This window comes from Strix aluco, chromosome 8, assembly GCF_031877795.1.
Source record: "Strix aluco isolate bStrAlu1 chromosome 8, bStrAlu1.hap1, whole genome shotgun sequence".
NCBI lineage: Eukaryota > Metazoa > Chordata > Aves > Strigiformes > Strigidae > Strix > Strix aluco.
The window spans coordinates 16889059-16910133 of record NC_133938.1 but is presented as its reverse complement, the minus strand read 5'-3'; the positions used below and the strand labels follow the sequence as shown (position 1 = coordinate 16910133).

General features: G+C 37.4%; 1 protein-coding gene across 1 annotated transcript in view; it reads left to right on the top strand.

Annotated features, from left to right (window-relative positions):
* Window positions 1–21075, top strand: part of COL24A1 (collagen type XXIV alpha 1 chain) — a 148410-nt gene that overhangs the window by 116671 nt on the left and 10664 nt on the right. Inside the window, exons 40-55 of the mRNA XM_074833197.1 lie at window positions 365–418; window positions 887–994; window positions 1347–1400; window positions 2128–2181; window positions 3470–3526; window positions 5262–5315; window positions 6324–6377; window positions 6484–6537; window positions 8673–8726; window positions 10372–10479; window positions 13023–13130; window positions 14636–14743; window positions 14831–14884; window positions 15156–15218; window positions 16427–16480; window positions 18024–18059. Of these exons, the coding sequence (XP_074689298.1) occupies window positions 365–418; window positions 887–994; window positions 1347–1400; window positions 2128–2181; window positions 3470–3526; window positions 5262–5315; window positions 6324–6377; window positions 6484–6537; window positions 8673–8726; window positions 10372–10479; window positions 13023–13130; window positions 14636–14743; window positions 14831–14884; window positions 15156–15218; window positions 16427–16480; window positions 18024–18059 (1074 nt within the window). The remainder of the gene's footprint in view (window positions 1–364; window positions 419–886; window positions 995–1346; window positions 1401–2127; window positions 2182–3469; window positions 3527–5261; window positions 5316–6323; window positions 6378–6483; window positions 6538–8672; window positions 8727–10371; window positions 10480–13022; window positions 13131–14635; window positions 14744–14830; window positions 14885–15155; window positions 15219–16426; window positions 16481–18023; window positions 18060–21075) is intronic.

Below are 21075 nucleotides of genomic sequence, written 5' to 3'. Positions count from 1 at the left end.
CACACTTGAGAGCCCCAAGGTTTTCAGAGTTTTCCTCTGGTTGTGTATTGTATTTCTCTGAATCCAGTGGTTGTCTTGAAGCAATTTTATTCCTAAAGTAATATTTTCTGTGTGGACAAGTTTTATGGGGTTTTTTCCCCCTATTTTCACTAGTTTGATAAGTGATCCCTGATGCTTGCCCACTTGTTTCTGCTGTAACTTGAAACAGTCCTACTAACTTGCTTACAGCGACAGTTAATGAGATTTTTCCTCCCACCTCTCTGCATTACAAAAGCCTGCTTAGTTATGCAATTTGGAGCAGAGTTTAAACATGTTTCCAGGCCTTTCTCAATCATTTGTTTTTCTCTCTCTAATACATGTACAGGGCCCCGAAGGAACACCAGGAAGTCCAGGTCAGAGGGGCCGTTTAGGAAAGAAGGTAGTATCTTCCCCAATTTCCTTCCTTTTATCTGAAACTCAAATTTACATTACAAAATAATTCCACTGAACCAAGCCGATCCCTGTTTTATGTCATGCTTCAAGCCATATCTTTTTCTTTCTAGCCATAGCAATTAGGATTGTCATCATTCTGCAATCAATAACATTCAGGACCTTGGGAAACTTAAATTTGAATCAAGATGTGATTTTGCAACTCAGAACAGTTTCTGCTGCTATCAAAAAACGTTAAGCTTTGGCTAAAACAAAACAAAAATAATAGAAAGTCTTTAGCAGAGGGGTTTTTTTCACTGCAGAGTTCCGAGTTCAGACATTCTAAGAACTACAGTAAATGACATACGTAAATGTAGTACTCCTATTAAATAATGCTGTTACACTTTGGTTAAGCATAAACTGCATTTTGAAACTTAGTATTGATCTCTTATTATTTTTAATACAATAACACCAACAGGGGGAAAAGGGACAGCTTGGTCCTCCTGGAGAAGTTGGACCTGCTGGTGACTCTGGCCAACCAGGAGAAATTGGTCCCAAAGGTGCAAGAGGAACTCGAGGTCCAGTGGTTCGTACAAAACATGCTTATTTAAGAGTTTGTGTATTTCTGGTTTAGCAGAATCGTGTCTCTCCATGGGAAGAGGCAAGTCACAGCCGTAGCATGAATAAATGGTTTTTGTAGTTGGAGATGCAGGCAGTGTCCTTCCCAGCCTGTGCGTCCTGATGCTTGCCCTGGTCTTTCAGCACCAGAATGAGACCTGTGCACCTTTCCAGACAGAAACACAGGCCATGGACCTGGAAGGAGTCATCTCATGCTCTGATCAGGTTCCTGATCTGACAATCAGAGGACCAGGATGGCAGGGCACGCCATGGAATACAAGGGAGCTCATTTTTCTATCACTGATTATTGCATTTAACAGGGACACCTAGGAGGAATTGGACCTGAAGGAGAGTCAGGAATTCCAGGTTACGGGGTAAGTTTTTTACTGAATTTATGTACACACATATCCCTAAGTAAGTCTGTGGTACTCTAAATAATTTCAAATATCATGGGTATCTGTATCTAGAATATACAAATATCTTTAAGAGTGTCTAATATTCATTTTTTGTTTATATGACACATGGTTGCCTACTCAGAAATGTTAGTGTTAAACGATGATGACTGGGTTTGTGAGTTCACTAGCAGTTGGTTTTTACCACAGATTTGTCCAAGGGAGATACCCCTTGTGAATAAGGTTCCTATAAAACTACTACAGCTATTCACCTCTGCTTACTGTCTGGCCAGGCAGTTTCCCTTTCTGTAACAGAAACTGATTGAATGAGGCTAGTTGAAGGACATAAAGATATTGCAGCTTTCACTGAAAAAATAATTATGATCATCATCATAGATGGAGTCCTGCTCTTACAGACCAGACTGCCATGTCTTTTTCTGAACAGAAACTTCTATCAGTGGCCCTAACCCTGAAGTGAGAACCAGCCTATCTCTCCTCACCTGCATCAAGTCATGCCAGAACCTTTGGCTTCCCACTGTACACAGAGCTTTTCTGCCTGGGCCCATTAATTTTGTGCCACATCACTATGTAGCATTATTAGCAAGCAGCAAAAAAATAATAGTAACAAGCAGCTACAAGGAAGTTTGGAATTAATTATTTCTTTAATTATTTGTTTTGGAACTAATTTTTGTTTTGGTTGCTTCTTCAGGGTCACCAGGGTTCTGCAGGGCCCCCAGGGCCCCCAGGACCCAAAGGAGAAAAGGTATGAAGATGGATTATACTGTGTTACAGTCTGAGTAATTATAAAGGGAGGAAATGTTACTGTATGCTCACTATTTTCCACAGCATGCAGCAAAAGCCACCACTTGCAATATTTATTAGTATTGTGAGAGAATATGAGAAGAAATGCAAAACTAGGGAAATGGATCATTCAGAGGCAGAGTTCTGAATTATACAGTTGAAATGTTTCAGGTTTTAAAACAAGGTACTCACTGTAAGAAACACATTCTATTGTATCAGATAGCACCACTGCCCTTAGTGAACACAGCTGACAGAAATAATTAGTGGGGAACCAGCTGAGTATTTACTTAGCTTTAAGCCTGTGAGTACACCCATGGATTTTACTGAGTCCAAGTAAGATGGACAAAGGTCTGTGCTTAATATAAAATATTAGGGGCAGAATGTTCCCTCAGTGCTGCTATTTTAGTGTCAAATTCACTGTTGTTCTTTTAAGCCTCAAATCCTGCAAACAGATTTGTATGCTAACTGAAGTCTGTGTGGCCCCAAGCAGGTACAGGGATTCCCTTCATGAAGATTAGTTTGGAGTTGCACCTGAAAGAGAAATACGTTCTTATATTAGGGCCAGTTTTGCGATGAATACTGCTAATAGGCAATTAGTGGTTGATGTTACAAAGAGGTTATGATATCATTTTCAGAAACAATAACTGAAAACCAAATTGTTGGGAGCTAGGTGCCTCGTGTGCTTGGTCACTTCTGAAAAAGCACTTTGAGGCACTTTAGAAATCCTTCATCATATTTAAAATGTGAGCCTCTTATGTGAGCATTAAATGCCGGTAAATATCATCTGGAATAGATATGTCTATTAGTTTGGATGGCAGTTGTTTCGTATTTAAAATTTAATAGAGTTCAGGCTGAATGTTGGAGTCTTCTGTACACTTGTTTGTTTATATTAAGTATATTTCTCAAAATAGTGGAAGAAACTTTCTTTCTTCCTCTTGTCAAATATCCTGTTTATCTTTTTTTTCATTAAATAAATGATTACATGGACATTGTTCAAATACTTTATTTTTTTATAGCTGCCTTTGACAATAGAGCAAATACTTAGCTTTTTTAGTCCTATATGTCTTTGGGACATTTAGGTGCATGTTAAAGCAGAGTTACCATCTCCACTGTATTAAAATCATAAGTATCATATTCACTTTTTGCATCTACACAGTATGCTCTCTGAGTGTTTATTAGCATTTGAAGATGTGTGCATTGTAGACAAGGTTGAATTTCCCAGTTAATATTGTTTAATATCTTTGTTTTAGGGTTACCCAGGTGAAGACAATACAGTCCTTGGACCACCTGGGCCCATAGGTGAACCAGTAGGTCTTTCTTTCTCAAAAAAATTATATTGGTGCCTCTCAAGACAAGAGACAATGCAAGTTCTTTCTGAAACTTTATATCACTGTCTCAGGAGTCAGTACTCCCTTGTACAAAAATGTAGAATGATGGTCCTTTAATCAGTAATCCCTCTCTGAAAAATGCAGTCATGTGCTCTTAGGAGTATGTGCCCTGTTTAATTACACTAATGCTGTCAGTCTGTGTTCAGACCAGCACATTTTGGAATGGAATTTTACCCTCTCTGTTTATCCTGAATTATACCTAATTGCTTTACTAACCAGAAATATTTTTTGACTTATTTCATTATCACTACAAAGCTAATTTAGCTGATTTAGAGAGATGCATTTTGTAACCATTTTTTTACTGAATTTGTATGTGGGATATCTGTCTGCAGCAATTACAAACACGTCCCAAAAAAAGCCATCTCAAAATCTTATTAAAAGTGTTTCATGTTCAGGCTTTGATTGTGCCAGAAGTAATACTTGTATAGCCTACTTCTCTTCAGATTAACCTTAATATGTATACCTCGCTTCCTCAAAAGGCAGGACTATAAGACCCTGATGTAACTGAAGACAGAGTCTGGACTAGGTTCTTAACTTAATTACAGTAATGCATGAGAAGAGAGTCCAGACAATTCTTTTGTAGCCAAACTGTCTCTGTAATGCTGACTGCTCAAACGTCAAGCAGCACCTTTCTGCCTTGTGGATTCCCTCTAGGAAACATGCCATGAGGCTGCTGAAACCTTGGAGAGTATACAAGCAGTTGCATAATAGTATCTATTGGTGGATTTGCACTAGAAGCGGCTAATCTGTTCATTTGTGAACTGTAAAGATACATTGCAGTTATTGATGCCTGGCCAATTTTTCATTATGTGCTTTTACTTAAGACAGGTGGGAAAAAGGCAGTCCCTTATTATTTTGTCTAATGATTGGCTGGATGTATTTTGGAAAGTCTTGGCCATTCTTACTTTCTATGGGCATGATTCCCTATCCCATCATTTTTCTTTTGACTGAGATTTGGTCCATTTGCAGCAATGGGAGTTAAAATTCTGGGAAAAAATCCCATTTCTTGTGGGACTGGAATAAGGGTCTTTCCCTAAAGTAGAGCTAGTGAGGTGTCTGAATTCAGCAGGAAGAACAACATGACTCTCAAAAATCATGCTATTCCCTCTGCTCCTGCGCAGCTCTTATATATGTGAGACATGCTGAGGGATTGAAATTACATTTTTTAGGACAAACTTAAAAATCAAAGCAGATTCTGAGTACAGCAAGTCATTTCAGCAAAGAACCAAATTGTTCATGTGTTGTCTTACAGAAACCATAAGGGAGTTTTTCTCGCATGTCTTGAAAATACAGTGTCTTCATTTATTCTTGGAGATTTTTAATTCAATTATATATATATATGGGTATAAACCTGGAGAAGTTCTGCTGAGGTCAATACTCCTGTTTCATTTATGCCCATGTAACATCTACCTTTTATCTTCTAGTCCCCAGTTACAAAATGTTTTAGGCAGTGGCTACTGTCTGACTGCAATGCATTTTGTTTAGAAAAAAATCGTGTTTATTCCTTTAGACAAGCTAACGTTACTATTTGTAATCCTCACTTCCATCTTGTTGGTTAGTCTGTTTTGAGAGAAATCCCAGCTTGCTTTTTGTACTTCACTGCAGCATTATTTCAGTTCAGCTGTTCTATTTAGCTCTTTGATTTTCTTTCTAGGGTCCTAGTGGTGAACGTGGAGATAGAGGAGAACCTGGTGATGAGGGCTACAAGGTAATACATCTTGCTTTTTATTCTTTTTATTTGAACATGTAGAGTAATGTAGCAGAAGTATCATCTTCTCTCACAAGTGTGCAGAGATGCACTTGCTGGTGCCTCACTGCACTGATGAGCTCTTAGAACACACTGAAGCATTTTTCCTGTGAGGAGAAGTTGGGAGAGCTGGGACTCATGAGCTGTAGTGATCTTAATGTGCGTAAATACCTGATGGGAGGACATCAGGATGAAGGACCCAAGCTCCTCTCAGTAGTGTCCAGTAGGACAATAGGCAAAGAGCACAAACTGAAACACATGAAATTCCTCTTAAACACAAGAAAACGCTTTTTTACTATGAGGGTGACTGAGCACCAGAACAGACTGGAGTCTCCATCCTTGGAAATACTCAAAACCCGATTGGACATGGTCCTGGACAATCTTTTCTACTTGGCAGTGCTTGAGAAGGGAGTGTTTCACTAGATGATCTCAGGAGGTCCCTTTCAACTTAAACAATCCTGTGATTCTGTAATACTGAATGAATTAACATTTTTCTCTGAAATTTAAGCACTATTTCTTTGTAAATCTAATCCTAATAATATTCATGAATTGCATTCAGTCTTTCAGTATATACAAATTGGATGGTAACTCATGCTAATCAGTGATACAGTTTGTTTGCTGAAATACAGAAGAGACAATCCTTGACACAGAGTATCCTGTTTATGTTACACAGATAATATAGATAGACATAGTAATAATTCAGTGAACTGAATATGATCGGTGCTTACAGAAGTGGAGAAATGTCTTAAACAATATGTAATTCCCACTTGCAATTTGGAGTAGAGAATTTAAAGAAGGAAAGCTCCCTAAGGTCTGATCTCAGGAGAGCTGAGCATACTTTATCTAGGTCATGTCAGTGAATCTGGGGCCACCCAGTACCTCCCAGAATGGGCTTTGCAAGGAATCTATAGTGCACTGAGCGTGACATCCTGAGTTATATTGCAATATGTTATATTTTCTGCTTCCCAGGGTCATATAGGTCTTCCGGGGCTTAGAGGACCTATTGGACAACAGGGGCCTCCAGTAAGTGTTTCAAACAAGTGAGATTTCTCTATTGGCTGTTGAAAATGTGTTTTCATCTGCATTCAAATGATTCTTTTTATTTATTTAATATATGTTCTTTCTAAAGGGAGAGCCAGGTGAACTGGGAGAGCAAGGACCAAAAGGAGAAAGAGGTTCAGAAGTAAGTAGAAAAAAGTAAAGCAAAACTGCACTTAATTGGAATTTGTATGTTTTTACTGTTCACTATCATTGGAAAACTGTTATATAAGGCTAAAACTCAGTGTTTGGGTTTCCTTTTCATACCTGCAGGGATAGTAAAAATATAGAATGGAAAATTGCATATTAATCTGCGATAGTAAATATGTGTTATTTGATAGGTAAGTGGTTTTACTTTGGAGTGATATAAAGCATTATGAGAGTCTCTTTTGGAAACATTTGAGTGATATTCAGTTGTACCCTTAAATGGAGTTCCTTGTGGCAAACTAGTTCTGGAAGACACCCAGGATTTTTACTGCTCTGATTTGTAAATGAAGCCTCCTGGTACTGCACTGCATTGAATTTTCAGAGACCTGGAAATAAGGAATTTGCTACAGAATAGTAGAGGAATAATGACAAAGCAAGTCATGAAAAAGATCAAAGGCTAAATCTTTTGCTTTAGGAATAATAGTTCATCTTGGTGGTGAGTTGAATGTTGCCAGAAGTATTTTATATTCTCCCAGGGGCTATATTTCATTGGCTTTTGCAATTTCAAAAGATTTAGGCTAAAAGATTTCTTACAGTACCAATTGCCATTGCAACTTAAATGAGAAATTTTTCTGAGAAGTTCCGTAGTGCAACTCTGTTAGAGTTTCAAAATTTTCTAGATAAATACAAGAATCTATAGTAGATTAGAAATGGGGAGCAACAGAAAGAAAACACAAAGTGAAGACATTGTCAGTGTGCACTCTAGCCATGTGCTCAGATATATTGCCTTTGATAAACTACTCACAGCACATGATAAAATCAATCATTCCTCTGTCTTTCCCCTGGAGAAAGTTTTCTTTGTATTGCAAATGCCTCTCAGATTAAAACTGCCATTTGCAAATATGAAACCAACATCCAGCCTGGAGCAACCCATAAGAGCCTAAAGGGTTACACAAAAATGTTAATAGTGAAAACATTCATACAGTCTTAACTCCAGTGGCATGACTGGTGCTGCTATAGCAAGCCTTACAAAGCCAATCCCATAAACTGAATCATCTGGGTTTACTTTACATACATTCAGAAATTTTAATGAAAACAATATAAAGTTCTTTGAATATACACGTTCCAGTTCTGATCGGCGGACTTTTTTAATGTCTTTCTTAACAAAAAGTCATTAAATTAAGGAATAAAACAAAATTTTTCTGATTTTATCATACTTACATTAATTATAAGACATTTACACTTACAATGACCTTAGCTTTTTCACTTTATTGTGTGTTATGTAATATTGCAACAAAGTAGCTTAACATCACTTTTGCTTAAAGAAGAGTGTTTAAAATAATTAATCCAGAAAATTTTGGAAGCTTTTTTGTACTTGATCTACTCTAACAAGTGATTTTCTTGTCCCTGCTGTCTGAGTGGTTGTATCTTTTAGAGGTATGATAAAACTCATGCCACAGATCTTTAAATTCTATGAAGAATATCCTATAAACAAAATTCTCTGAAATGTTTTTGACCTATTCTGAGCTTTTCTTCCTTGGTACTTGACCTCCTGTGTCATTAAGCCACTTACAAGAATGTTATCTGCTATCGGTATCACTCAGTTTTCTAAGACTTTGGACTCCTAGATCAGTCAAGACAAAAAAATGTCTGGTTTTAAGTAAATTTTATCTTTTGTGTACATCTTAGATAAGAAGAATGTTCCCATATGTGACACTATTGTTTTCTAGTATTCTCTTTCACATACACTCAGTGCATCTACATTGCCTACTTTTCATGACTTCCCTTTTTAAAAGGCACGGGAAGTGCTGTAAAAGCATACTTCCTTACAGGGGTGTGGCTGATAGAGGAGAAATTGCCAGATTCCTAGTGAAAAACTTTTTATGCCTATTGTTGTTGAAAAATTTCTGAAAACTTCACTATACCAATTTGGGAAATGGAGAAATATATACAATTCTTCCAAAAATGTATTCACTTTCACTTGAAAAACTTTCTGCTGTCTCCTGAAATGGAAATAATCTGGTCCAAAGCCAGGCAGTGTGAGCATGCGTACTAGATGGGAACAATTCTCAGCTCTTATTATGGGATTGAGTTTAAGACATTTGTCAGTTCACAAGTATTTGTAACTTTTAGGGACCCACAGGGAAGAAAGGAGCAACGGGTCAGGCAGGCAAACCTGGAATTCCTGTAAGTAACATAATTCTACAGTCTATCTTCAGGTTATAAAACAAAGAAAATGACAACTAATAAAAACAAAATTGAGTCATGCCAGTGGTACCAGAAAGTCTTAAGCTTGCTCTAAAGAACTTCCTTATTATCCAGGAAGTGTAAAAGAACCCTTGTGAAAATAAGAATAATTTTTGAAGCTGTGTCAAATTATACAGAATTATACTCAGTTACTCAGCACATGGAAGTGAAGTGCAGCTAATGTATCCACGAGGTCCTTCCCACTTGTACAGTTACTTAATTAGATCATTTTTGCATGTGGCTTGTAGTCCATAGTTACCACATTATATTGCACTGGGCCATATTACTGTTCACTCATGGCGCCCATCAGTTCTTTGAACAGCTGCAGCCTACAGAAGCCTGGATCCATATGTCCATGATGGCAGATCCCTTGAGGTTTACTTCTTTCTCTCACTTGCCCTGAGCTGAAATTTTTAGTGTTCTTTCTAGAGTTACTGTAGAGAAGCTAACTTGCATCCCTTTCTCCCTGAGGGAGAAGAAAGAGCAGGAGGCAGTAGGTGTTCTGTAAACATAACCAAAACCAAAATTCATCAAGGCTGTTTTGGTCCCCTAATAAATAGTACCACACAAGTACATATGGTAAAATAACTTTTACTACCTCACGTCAAAACATTGTCAGTAACCAGAGAAATGCAGCTGCTTTGCAGAGCTTGTACCTGCTAGGCAGAGTGCAAGAAGAACCTTCTGAAGGCAAAGAAATGTGTGTCTTCTGTAAATACTTGGCTCTTTCCTCTGGAGGACTGCAGAGCGTGTATCATTCAGAAGACAAGGGAAAAGAAGGAAAAGCAAGACATATGGAGAAGTGAGGAAGAGAAGACAGTAAAACTGCAACTTGAGGAAGTTTCAAAGCACATCCCAAGTCCAAGATACTTCAGCAACCTGAAGTTAGAAATAAGATTAAGATGGCATGCTTCTTAAATTCTCTATGGCTGTTGTTTACTTTTTCAAACAAGATGTATTGTAGTTAGCATATTTTAAGTTTCTGAGAAATTCATGCAGAGATAATTGCAGATCTCCAAGCCCCTTAAAATAGTGTATGTCAATCTAAAGGGAAATTTAAAAAAATCGCTGTTCCTCTGGTAGATGTGACATGAGGCTTTTTTGTGCAAGTAAAGCAACAGTTAACACAAACTTGCCTTATTAGAAATTTGTATGTATTTTTGATATGTTCAAATTTGTTCAAATTTGAACAGCATAGATTTGTGAATGTACAATACAGAATATCTAATAAAATGAAGGCTGAAAAGATATATGGTTTTTTTACAGGGATAAATAAATGACTTTATCAGGTTTCCTTGCTTCAGTTTAAGAATCAACACTCTCAACCATCTTCCAGGCCTGGCACACAGAGGGGTCAGCCCCATGGTTTCAGCTGAAGTTGTTCAGATCCCATAACACAGCAAGTCTAAGGTTAAGCCAATAGCATTTTAAACCAAACATCCTAAATTAGAGCTCCCTCTGAGAGTATTCATTTGTGGGTCTGTGTTATGTAGGGTTTAGGAAATACTGTGACTGAAATCTAGTTCTGTGATAGTGAAGATGAAGAGAGCTGACAGTGCTATATTTGATTTGAATTTGTTTCAAGGGAAGACCAGGACCAGCAGGGCAGAAAGGAGCAGTCGGGTACCCTGGACCAGAAGGCATTCCTGGGAACCCTGGCAAGCCTGGGCTGTCAGGGAAGCCTGGCTCTAAGGTAAATTGCTTTCCACATTGCCTCTCTATGTCATTGTGCATTACAAATTTTCTAAGATTAGGGTATTTAAATGGAAGGTACCATTCTCAGTTCCTTGAGCATCTTGAAAATTAGACCAATTCTTTTGTTTTCTTTCTCTTTTTCTCCTGATACTGTGGCCAGAATGTAAAGTTAGCATATGGGAAATGTGTTGTGAGAACTATTCCATTAGCATATGTTAGTAGTAACTACAGCTAAGTGAAAATGCTTTCTTAATCAGAGAGACTTCACAGTTCTGTTCCTGAAAATGAGCCATAGACCCCAGCTGAGACTGCTTCCTCTCAGGCTCTGAGATAATCCCACATTTTCCTTATTGTCTTTGAATTTGTAACCTATGTCTCTCTACCTAAGCGATTCTGAAACTTTGCCCAAAACCAGAGAAAATGAGTATTAGGTATCTGAGGTACCTGGAAGCATTCTTGGAAACAAGTTTTTTGTCTGTCCGTTCTTTGCTGTGGGCCAAGGGTGGTGACCTGCTGCCTGCTGCCTCTGGGAGCAGTGACACAGCTCTTCGCTTATTCACTCCAGAGAGGAGGGAGAAAATTCCTTTATTTGTTCTGATGGTTGAAAGTCTGATCACTTTGATTTCAAGTATGGCATTTCTCAGTAGTTTTAGTTAGATGGTCCAGTGACTGCTATAAAAGGATGCCAAGTTAGATCTGCGTTAGGAATTAATCAAGGTGCTGAATGAGGCACTGTTACAAGTATAAATTTCCTATCTGATTGAACAAAGAGAAAATTAAACAAGTTCCCCATAGGGGGCAGATATACTCCGTTCGAGCCTCTCTAGTTTCAGATAATGTCCTACTGAACCTGTTCTAAGTACTTAAAATTCTTTGGAGTTGGATTTAGGAGTATCACCCCAAAGAATTCTTACATTTTTGTCTTCTTACTAAAAATGTCATCTTTCACATTAAAAAAGACTCCATTACTCCATATTAACCATAGATAGTAGCATTACGACTTGTAATAAAGAGAGGCTTGTAACTGATTTTTGCCACAATGAATAAAAAGAACAGAACTTTTGCTGTGTAAGTTGATCAGTCCATTGGGATAGAAGCCATAGTACCATATTCAAAAGCCATGAAAATCACATTTAATATAAAAATCCTGTTTCATATAACCCTCTTATCTCTATGAGTGCTTAACTGAACATCATATGAAAGAAGAGAGAGAGAGATATGTATGTATATATTTCTACTAAATGATATTACAGAAACATTCATTTGGATGGTAGCAAATTTCCGTTTTGTATTTTTTAACATGTCAAAATTGGCTTAACTCCATGTACTCAGTAGCATGTGTTTCCATTAAAAATAGTTGCTTTTGTTTACAGTCTGATGTTATTGTACATTTTCATAACAAATGTTCTGATCTTTCTTCATGTGGTAAAGTTATTGTATATGAATGTACACAATCATACTAATATTATCAGTATGTCTGATATTTATAAATAATCATGTTGAACTTTGAATATTTCTGTGGGAAGGTAGTCTCATTTTGTTTCTTGATGCTGAGTTCCTTCTTCCTGAAAAAAATGAATACTGTCAATCTCAACTGTATTTTCAGCCCACCTGTAGTGAATTAATTCAGCATCTTATTTTCATCAGAAGGAGCTCCTTATCATAAGCTCAGAATCCTCAGGCATCACACAACACTCATCCAAGAACCATCTCAAAGAGTCATCCTCTATAATTTACAGATATTAGTGCTCTCTTCCTGCATATTTCAAAATAGAGTTAGAAAAGAATTAAAATAGGGATCAGCACTAAGGGCTATTAATCTGAACATGCAAATTTTCAGGTCTGGAAAAAATTTTAGGTTTCATATAACCTGTTCTATATGATTCCCTGTAGGAGGTAAAAGCAGTCACTGGTATGCTCCTGAGTGCTTCCATATATACTTGAATGCAGAGTTACTGTGGACAGAAGATTGCTTGCTATTTCTAGATCACTGGTACCTAAGCTGGTGATCCAACTGGGCAACTATTCCTCTTCAGGATGCTAATAGGGAAGATGCCTTGCATAAGCCCAAAGAGGCAATTGGTTCTCTTGAATGTTCTCAGAAGTCTTTCAAGGCCTAGGTGGATGATCCCACACAAATGACATCAGGATATATTTAGGGTAGGACAGAACAAGGTTTAAGATGAGCGCTGAACTGAACAACAGCAATGGGCAATGGCATGGTTAGCATTTGCTTTGCTGACAGACTTAAACTATAATAACTTGACTCCTCAGAAACCTCAATCCACCCCACGGTTAAAGAACATGTAGCTTTGTTGCTAAGTATGATGGAGTTTTGCTTTTGGATTATTAGCAGAAATGGAGAGGATACTGGTGACCATTGTCTTTCCATATATTTTGATGTACTATCAATGTGTGTTCATATATACAGAAAGCATTAAGTGGTTTTGACTGATTTTATCTTCTATGCCTGTTTTAGCATACAATGAAAAAACATGTTTAGCTGTTCTGCTTGTAATCAATTATTTTCAATTTGTTAAGGGTAATAAAGGAAACTCAGGCTTACCAGGTCTGGCTGGTTATCCTGGAGCTCGAGGTCCCAAGGGATTGCCAGGCATGCCAGGGCCCATGGGAGCACCCGGCCTAAAGGTACACACATGGTATCTTGTTTAAGTACAGTATTACTAATATTGCTTAGTCTTCATACTGCATCCAGTGACTGTGGAACCACTGTGCTACTGTTAATCATATGAGTAATTGACATCAAAACTTATTTGAAGGGGTAAGGCTGCAAGTTGTGCTGACCTTGTTTCTATAAACTGTAATTAGAAAACAGAGGTCACATCCATCTGGATGCTATTCTCAACTCCAGAAGCCATTCAAAACACTTTGTATTTATTCACTTGAAGCTTTAGGGCCAAATGTTTGCTCACATTTCTTTTTAAACTTCTGTAAGTACTAGAACAGTTTGGATTATATGAACATCTAAGCCATCTATTCGCAGAGAAATACTGCAATTTCAAGCCTAAGTCCCAAGTTTGAGGGCTAACAAGTGTGTCTGGGATATCTATTTATCATAAATTGTTCTTGTTCAGCCCTGTCAGAAAGAAATCTGAGAGTGCTCCATTTTCCAGGCAGTTCCAGGTACCTGACATCAGCATATCGTCATATCCTCATGTTAATTAGACTCATTTCAGTGGTAAATGCAGCAAAGAATGGAAACATTACAGATAATTTTCTCCACTGAAAATAGGATTTCTCCTCTAAAATCATGATTTGCAGTGCTCTGAGATTTTATTGGTAAGCAGTTTTTTAAAACCTTAAGTTACTTGAAAACTGGGGGAGAGAAATACTGTCTTTGTTATCTTTTCATGAAAATATTGTAGTATAAACTGTATTCACTATTTGAAGTGTTTATTGCCAGTGCTCCCAGTCTGGATTTTACTCCTTTGTCTAGACAATGAGCTGTAGGAGGTAGTTCCTGCTCAGAAGTGCTTGCAATCTGAAAAAGACAGGGAATAGATGAGGTGAGAGAAAACTGTACCACATAGTGCAAAATAAGTGTTAAGTGTGGACATACTGAGTCAGGCCAAAAGTCTGTCTTTGTCAGAGCAGAAAGGTAACACCTAGGAAAGAGCATAATCGCAAAGCAAAGCATGAAAGGTTATTCACAGCCTTAACTGCAGCTTGGTAACCTGAGCCTAGACATGTTTTCTATGTATTTGACAGTCCTCAGAGGATTTCTCTTACGTGAACTTGTCTAGTTTCCATTTGAATCGATGTAAACTTTTAGTCTAACAGCAAGGAGTTCCACAACTATACTATGTCTTGCTCAGAGGATTACTTTTTAAATTTACTGCTAACCTGCCTGTTCTGTATTTCGTTTTGTGAATTTTAGTGCTTGCACTGGGAGATACCATACTGGAAATTATCCAACATGTATGTTTTTTGTGTGTTTCCAAGTCAAGGAACAGTCAAGACACATTTGCATTTTAGTGAATGCATAATTACTGAAAGCATTCCTGATGGAAATAAAATGAATGGAGTAGGTCTATTTCTTAGAAAACATGTACCACACTTCTGCCAGGAAACCTATCTTTACATTTATAACTGTCATAATTGTAATAAAGCATATATTATCTTCCTGTCAACAGGGTGAAAAAGGGCTTCTGGGTCATCCAGGAAAGCGAGGCAAAAGGGGCCTTCCGGGATCACAAGGTGACCAAGGACCAGCAGGAGATGCTGGACTGAAAGGACAGGCTGTACGTAATCACAGCTGTTGATGCAAAACAAGTAGTCCAAGAGTTACCAACGTGAAATAATAGTAAGGATGCCTGCTTCTATTACAGGGAGAAGTTGGAGAACAAGGTTTAATGGGGTTTCAAGGATTCCCAGGTCCAAAAGTATGTGCTTATTCTTTTCTGTTAGGTCTTAAGCCATTTACAGAGAACATTAGGAAAGCATAGAATTAATCAGCTTTAACAATCATCTGTTCAAAATCTATCTGAACTGTTGGAACGTTGTAGTGCCAAGGATGAACATTCTGGGTCAGTGCGCTTGGTATTTTCACTGTTACTGTGTTAGAAATTATCTTACTTTCACTGATTACAAGAGATTGAAACAACTGGATAGCTAATGTCCATGTTTGATTAAACTGTTCCTTTGTATTTTCAGGGTCCTGCAGGGGATGTTGGCTTGGTTGGAATTCGGGGCCCAAAAGGTCCAACAGGCCAAGTTGTAAGTGTTTCATTCCACTAAAGAGATTGTCAGGATGGCTTGCAAGTGGCACATGTTTTTAATTTAGGAAATCATCCTTTCTCTTATTTACAAGGCCGGAACCCTCTAACCAAAGCTTTCTTTCTGAGACTATAACTCCGCTAGAAGCCCTTTGCTGCTCTGGTTGCAACACGGGTACAGATATACAAACAGAGCTGGGCTCTTAATCTTGAAGGAAAAAAGCAATCTCTGCTGACAAAGTGTGGCTCTCCTAGTATAATTTCATCAACACAAGTATCCTTATTGTTGTCATATCTTTGTCTGTTGGGGTTGAACATTCTCCTTCTTCTTACTGGCAACAGTGCTGATTGTATAACTCTGTCCTACAGCAAAAGAAAAAAGGGTCAAACTTTGCCTGCAGTAGGACAGAGTGGTGCTCAGGCATTACTGATTAACAGCCTTTTTTAATAAATATTTTCTTTTTATCTATAAGTTTACTAACCTGCATTAGCTCATTCTTCATGACACCTTCTTCATGACATTCTACTTTGCTACTCACCAAAAATGTGGAAGCATCTAGCGTTTTTTAATACTGGGGAATGTGCATTCAGTTTACAGCATCAAGTGAAAAAGGTGGAAAAGGTTGCAGCACGGAAGGTCTTACTACAAAATGTTCTTCTCTCACTGCTGCCATTGCCATCACAGAACTGAATTAGTTCAGCTAACCAGATGCAGAGTAGCAGCTTTAGGGGCCTGTTCTAATAGCTACTTTCTTTTTCTAAACATTCCTATACAACATAAACACTGGAAATGAGCAGTTTGCTCTAAGTGAAATGGAACAGGAAAACAACATTTCAGCAGCGCTTACTCACAGCCTTACAAGAGTACTTGTGGGTAGTAATAGAGCTCAAGATATAGCTGATAGTAGCTCAATAAATATGTGGTCTTTGGTAATTAGAGTACTTAAATTTCCACTGTTTTTAGTGCATCAGCTTTCACATAAAAGAATGTGTGTGGGCTTTCCAAGCACAACTACTACTAATTATTAAAATAATTACCTTGCTGATTTTGTAGCAATGTGCTCTCAATATTCAGAAAGAGAATATCACCATGATCTTTTGGATATTTGCCCGTGCTGTGTGCTGAGCAACTTTAAACCAGGACATGTCATAAGGATTTTCTTCAGTTTGAAAACATGGTGGACTAATAAATTCTTTGCTTGTTTACAGGGATATATTGGCCCTGCTGGTCAAGAAGGCATAACAGGCCCAACAGGCAGGCCTGTAAGTTTCCCTTCTCTTTTGCATAATTTGGTTATTTCACCTACCCTTATTTTTAATAATCTGGTTTGCAACTAGCGATCTCTTCATTTTTCTATTTGCAAATAGCAACTAGCAGGATCATCTTCATGTTATACAATGCTGGTAATCTAACATATGTGACTCCAGCATCTGTAATACAAACAAGAAAAAAATGACAAAACTGCAGTGGCCTTCTGTCTAAGTACAGTATACAGAGGCCATGCCTACAGGGAGCAGTGGGCAAGTCAAGGTGTAAAACAGCATATAGTAACTACCACCTGAATATTCTTTCTCAGCCTTAGGTCTGAGACATATCTAGAGAGTATTCACACTCGGTTTCAATGTAGTTTATTTTTTATGTGTTGATTTGGCTGAACTGTCCAGAGCGCCCCTCTAGATACGCTGGGAGTGCCCACAAGCCCTTGTTGGGATGTTCCAGGTGCTGGTGAGGTCCCAGCACTCAAACATCTTCTTGGCCTTTCTGACAACCTTCAATGCACCCCAGATTCCCTGCAGCAGAGAAGCTCTACCCTCATTCCCGTTTTCATCTGTTGTTGCACTCTCTTTGTCAGAGACAGAGCAGTGTTCTCCAAGGGCACCCTCTGGCTCATGTCTGCAGACTACTCAGCCATGTAAGGTAGTTTTAGAAGCTCTTTGTACTACTCAGGTTCCTCTGTCTGAACAACAAGACTTGGAGTGAATGAAGAATGTCTAAAGATTGAAATAATAATCATAAAAATAACAGGAATATACAGTAAAAGTAATAAATACAAATATTTACAAGTGAAAAAAAAGGAAAATGGAAATGTTCCTTCTGTATTTAGACTATTCTTTCCACTTGTTGGAAAAAGACAGTACTTTAAGTCTTGGTGCGCTCTTTTCAATCCCATTCAGGAGAAAAACTTTACAGTTGTGTATACTTGTATGAAGGCTTTTAATAGACTTCATATTGAATGTAATAGTTTGCCATTATCATTAAGAAAGCATTACAGCTGAAGATTACTTCTAGATGTTATGAAATGCTACCATCAATATGCAAAATTCTTCCAGAAATGAATGTAAGATTGTTACTGTCTTCAGAATCACAGTTTAAGTGCAAAACTAGCCAAAAATGCCATGGAGACAGAAAAACAGTGTTTAATCTGACTGTGAGAGGAGAATTAATGGGGTAATAAAAGCAGATATGTAACCAATGGATTTCTTCAGTGATGGAAAATACCAACTTTTGCTCTCTACTCTTAAGATGGTGAAGCACTTATGTATTACAGTGGGTCAAATTGTAGAGGATACAACTGATTGACAGGGAGAACACTGACAGTTAAAATTGCTTTCCATATATAGGAATTACAGGATGTTTTCAAGTAATTTATTTTTCTAATAGTACAGGAAAATTAAAGTCCCGGAGTTGTAAAGATGAGACTGGACTTTTCATGTGAGCAGTGTAACTCTCAAGGATGTTAATCTACTTATTTCAGTCCTAGGCAGCTAGAAAGCATACTGGATTAACAACTTCTATTTCTTACAGGGACCGAGAGGTGAAAAGGGCACAAGGGGTGAAATGGTAAGATGAAGCAACTTTTGTGCTTTAATTTTTTTGGGCTGTGTAAAAACTATTCCTGTGTTACGCTGAATGTCCTCTTCCATGCTCTGAATGCCAGTCATGTCGTGCTCCTGGAGAGTGCTGGCCAAGAAAGCTGGTAGCATGAGTCAAAAGTCTGACCTTTTCTTGTTCAAGTTGACTTATGTAGATAGCCTAGTGGGTGTGTGCTGTCGGGCAGTATGGCAGTTACAGTATGTCGGGCAGTATAGCAGTTACATACACCAAATCTGTCCCAGTTCAGGTCTAATAGAAAAATCCTTTGTCACATTTGTTGTCGGTGCTCCGGTGCCTCACAGCACAGCATGCATACACATCTTTGTACATCTATAGCACCTCATCTAGAGAGGTAGAAGTTCAGGAGAAGCCTAAAGCTGAGGATGGGTGTCCATGCAGTGTATGCCAGCTGTAGCAGCAGTAGGCAGCATTGATAGGTTATGAAATTACTGTGTCTTATTTTTCAGTAAGAATATTACATTATTTTTTGTACATTAATAAATGTTGAATTTGATTAAAAAATAGTGATAGAGCTAGTAAAGTCTCCAGTTAATAATGGCTATGTGAAAAGCCATTAAATTATCATATTTATAGCAAACATGAATACAATGATAGTTGATACCCATGAGGTCACTTTATGTGGCAGCTTTATAATTAGTTTCTTTTCCACTAACTAGACAATGTGATCTTGTTCCTGTTGCTCTTACCTTGCCTTTCACCCCAACTCACTTAAAATCATTTTGTTTTTCTTGCCTTACTGTATTTTGCTTTTAGCAGCCACCTGTGTACAATTCCAACCTAACTGCCTTATAAAAGTTTTGAAAAATAAATCAGAAATAGTCAAAATTGCTTAAAGAATTAAGGCTTGGAGCTAAGCTTGCTGTACATGTCTTGGGGAACTCTCCTCTGACTCTAATGCTCTTGAGGCAATTGCTATCTCAGAATGAGGGAAGCTAGTTTCTTAATTCATGCTGCTATTAACCATCTTAACTGTCTTTTTCTACTGTTTCTTCATAAGAATTGCTATGACAGCAAAGACCTAAAAATGCTGACACTTAATAATAAAAAACATTCAAAATGGAGAACAAGAAACATCCGTTTCCATTATTGGTGCTGGTGTTTAAGAAGTTATTTCCTAAATAAGTTCTTGAATTCATCAAGATGAGTTAATCTCCTAAAACTGTCTTCAGAAGAAGAATGTTTAATTTTAAATCATACACAGTGGCATTAGTTTATATTACGCAGCCAAGAGAAGGATTTATTTCCAGCTATTTTCAGATACAAAGGAGAAAAAATTATTTTCATATAACTGTGTATTCCAAACTTGAATTTATGCCTCTAAAATTGGTATTGCCATCCTTCCTAGAATCACAAAGATTTTAACTTTTTTGTAGCAGTCCAAGTTTTAGTTACATTTTTCAGTCTGTCAGGGATACAGTGTTCATTACTAGAAAGAAATGTCCTTTTATCCTCTGAAAAACATGGAATGTAAAATCATGTCTCCTTGTTGAGGTCAGTGGTGAACCAAAGTTCAGGTCCTGTAGGCTATTTCTGGAGAGAAAAAATGATAGAGTCAGAAACTGAGTTTGTTGAAAAATTGTAATCAGAATTATTTTTCAAGTCAAAATATTCATATCACTGTGATTGAAACATTTAAAAAAACATGGAATACCTTTTGGAATATTGTTTCAGAATTCTGACATTTCTGAAAGTGTGTTTTCATTTTCTTAATTTTTGGGGTTTTATTTCATGGCATGTCACATAAGGAATTATAATATAGAGTCATAGGATAATCCAGGTTGTAAGGCATCTCAAGGCATTTCTAGACCAACCTCCTGTTTGAAAGAGTCAGCTCTGAGATCAGACCACGTTGCTCAGGGCTTTAGTCAGCTGGGTCTTGAAAACCTCCAGGGATGGAGATTGGATAATCTCTTTGGGTAGTGTGTTCCAGTGTGTGACTATCCTCAAGGTGAAAAAATATACAATATGATATGATAAGGCATAATCTGCAATTTTCTATTACCATCCTTTATCTTAGATTTACAGTCATTAACAGCAGCTACTACAATGTATTGTGTATCAGACTATTATATTGCAGGATGTTATTAGGCTTCACCCATTATGAGATATGGTGACGTAACATCAAAATGACAAAAGTGGTCAGGGAAAGCTTAGCATTAATCATTTTTGTTAAAAATACTTACGGTTTCTTGGAAGATTTCAAGTCATGGAAAATATGGAAGTCCTTGGGATTGTTCATGTTTTCAAAGTTAAGCATGTATCATTGCATGTAAAAGCAGGGCCTTACAGTATTAGAAAAAGATTGGGGTTTTGATCTTTGAACTTCTGTACTAGCAATCAAATTGGGTGATTAAAGAACTAAAGAGCACACTAAAACTAACTGTTCTATACTCTTTTTGTTATTATGAACTGGAATTACGCTTTTCTCACTTAAATTCTAATGTGATCAAAGAGTAAATTAAGTAGATTTGTAAACATAATCCTGTTCATTCCAGTAAAACATTTAGCAATTAACTTAATCCATTAAAAGTGTAATTTAACCTTATTTTGCTGCTCTGCAACAGAAAGAAAGAACACTTATAACATCTCTTCAGGATTTTCAACACACTCTGTGCAGTTTCGTGATATTTTAAAGGCTTGTAAAGGTAATTGATGTAGCCCTCTGAAGTTTTAATGCATTTGAGAAATGTAATATCCCCAAAAGTAGTTCACTATAGTTAACAAATAGCATTCATTATTTACCTTTTTTTTCACGTGGGTTTTATTGGCAAGGAGACAGTGAATTAAGACAAATCACATTCCTCTTCTGCAAAATACCTTAAATTCATTGGAACAGTGCAGGGTTTGATTTTTAAAATATTCAGTTCTATCTCAGAAACCACTATAAATTTGACCTGTTCTTGTCCCAAGACTTTTTGAGTCTTAAAATTGTGACGCATGCCAAGAACATAGAATCTTAACT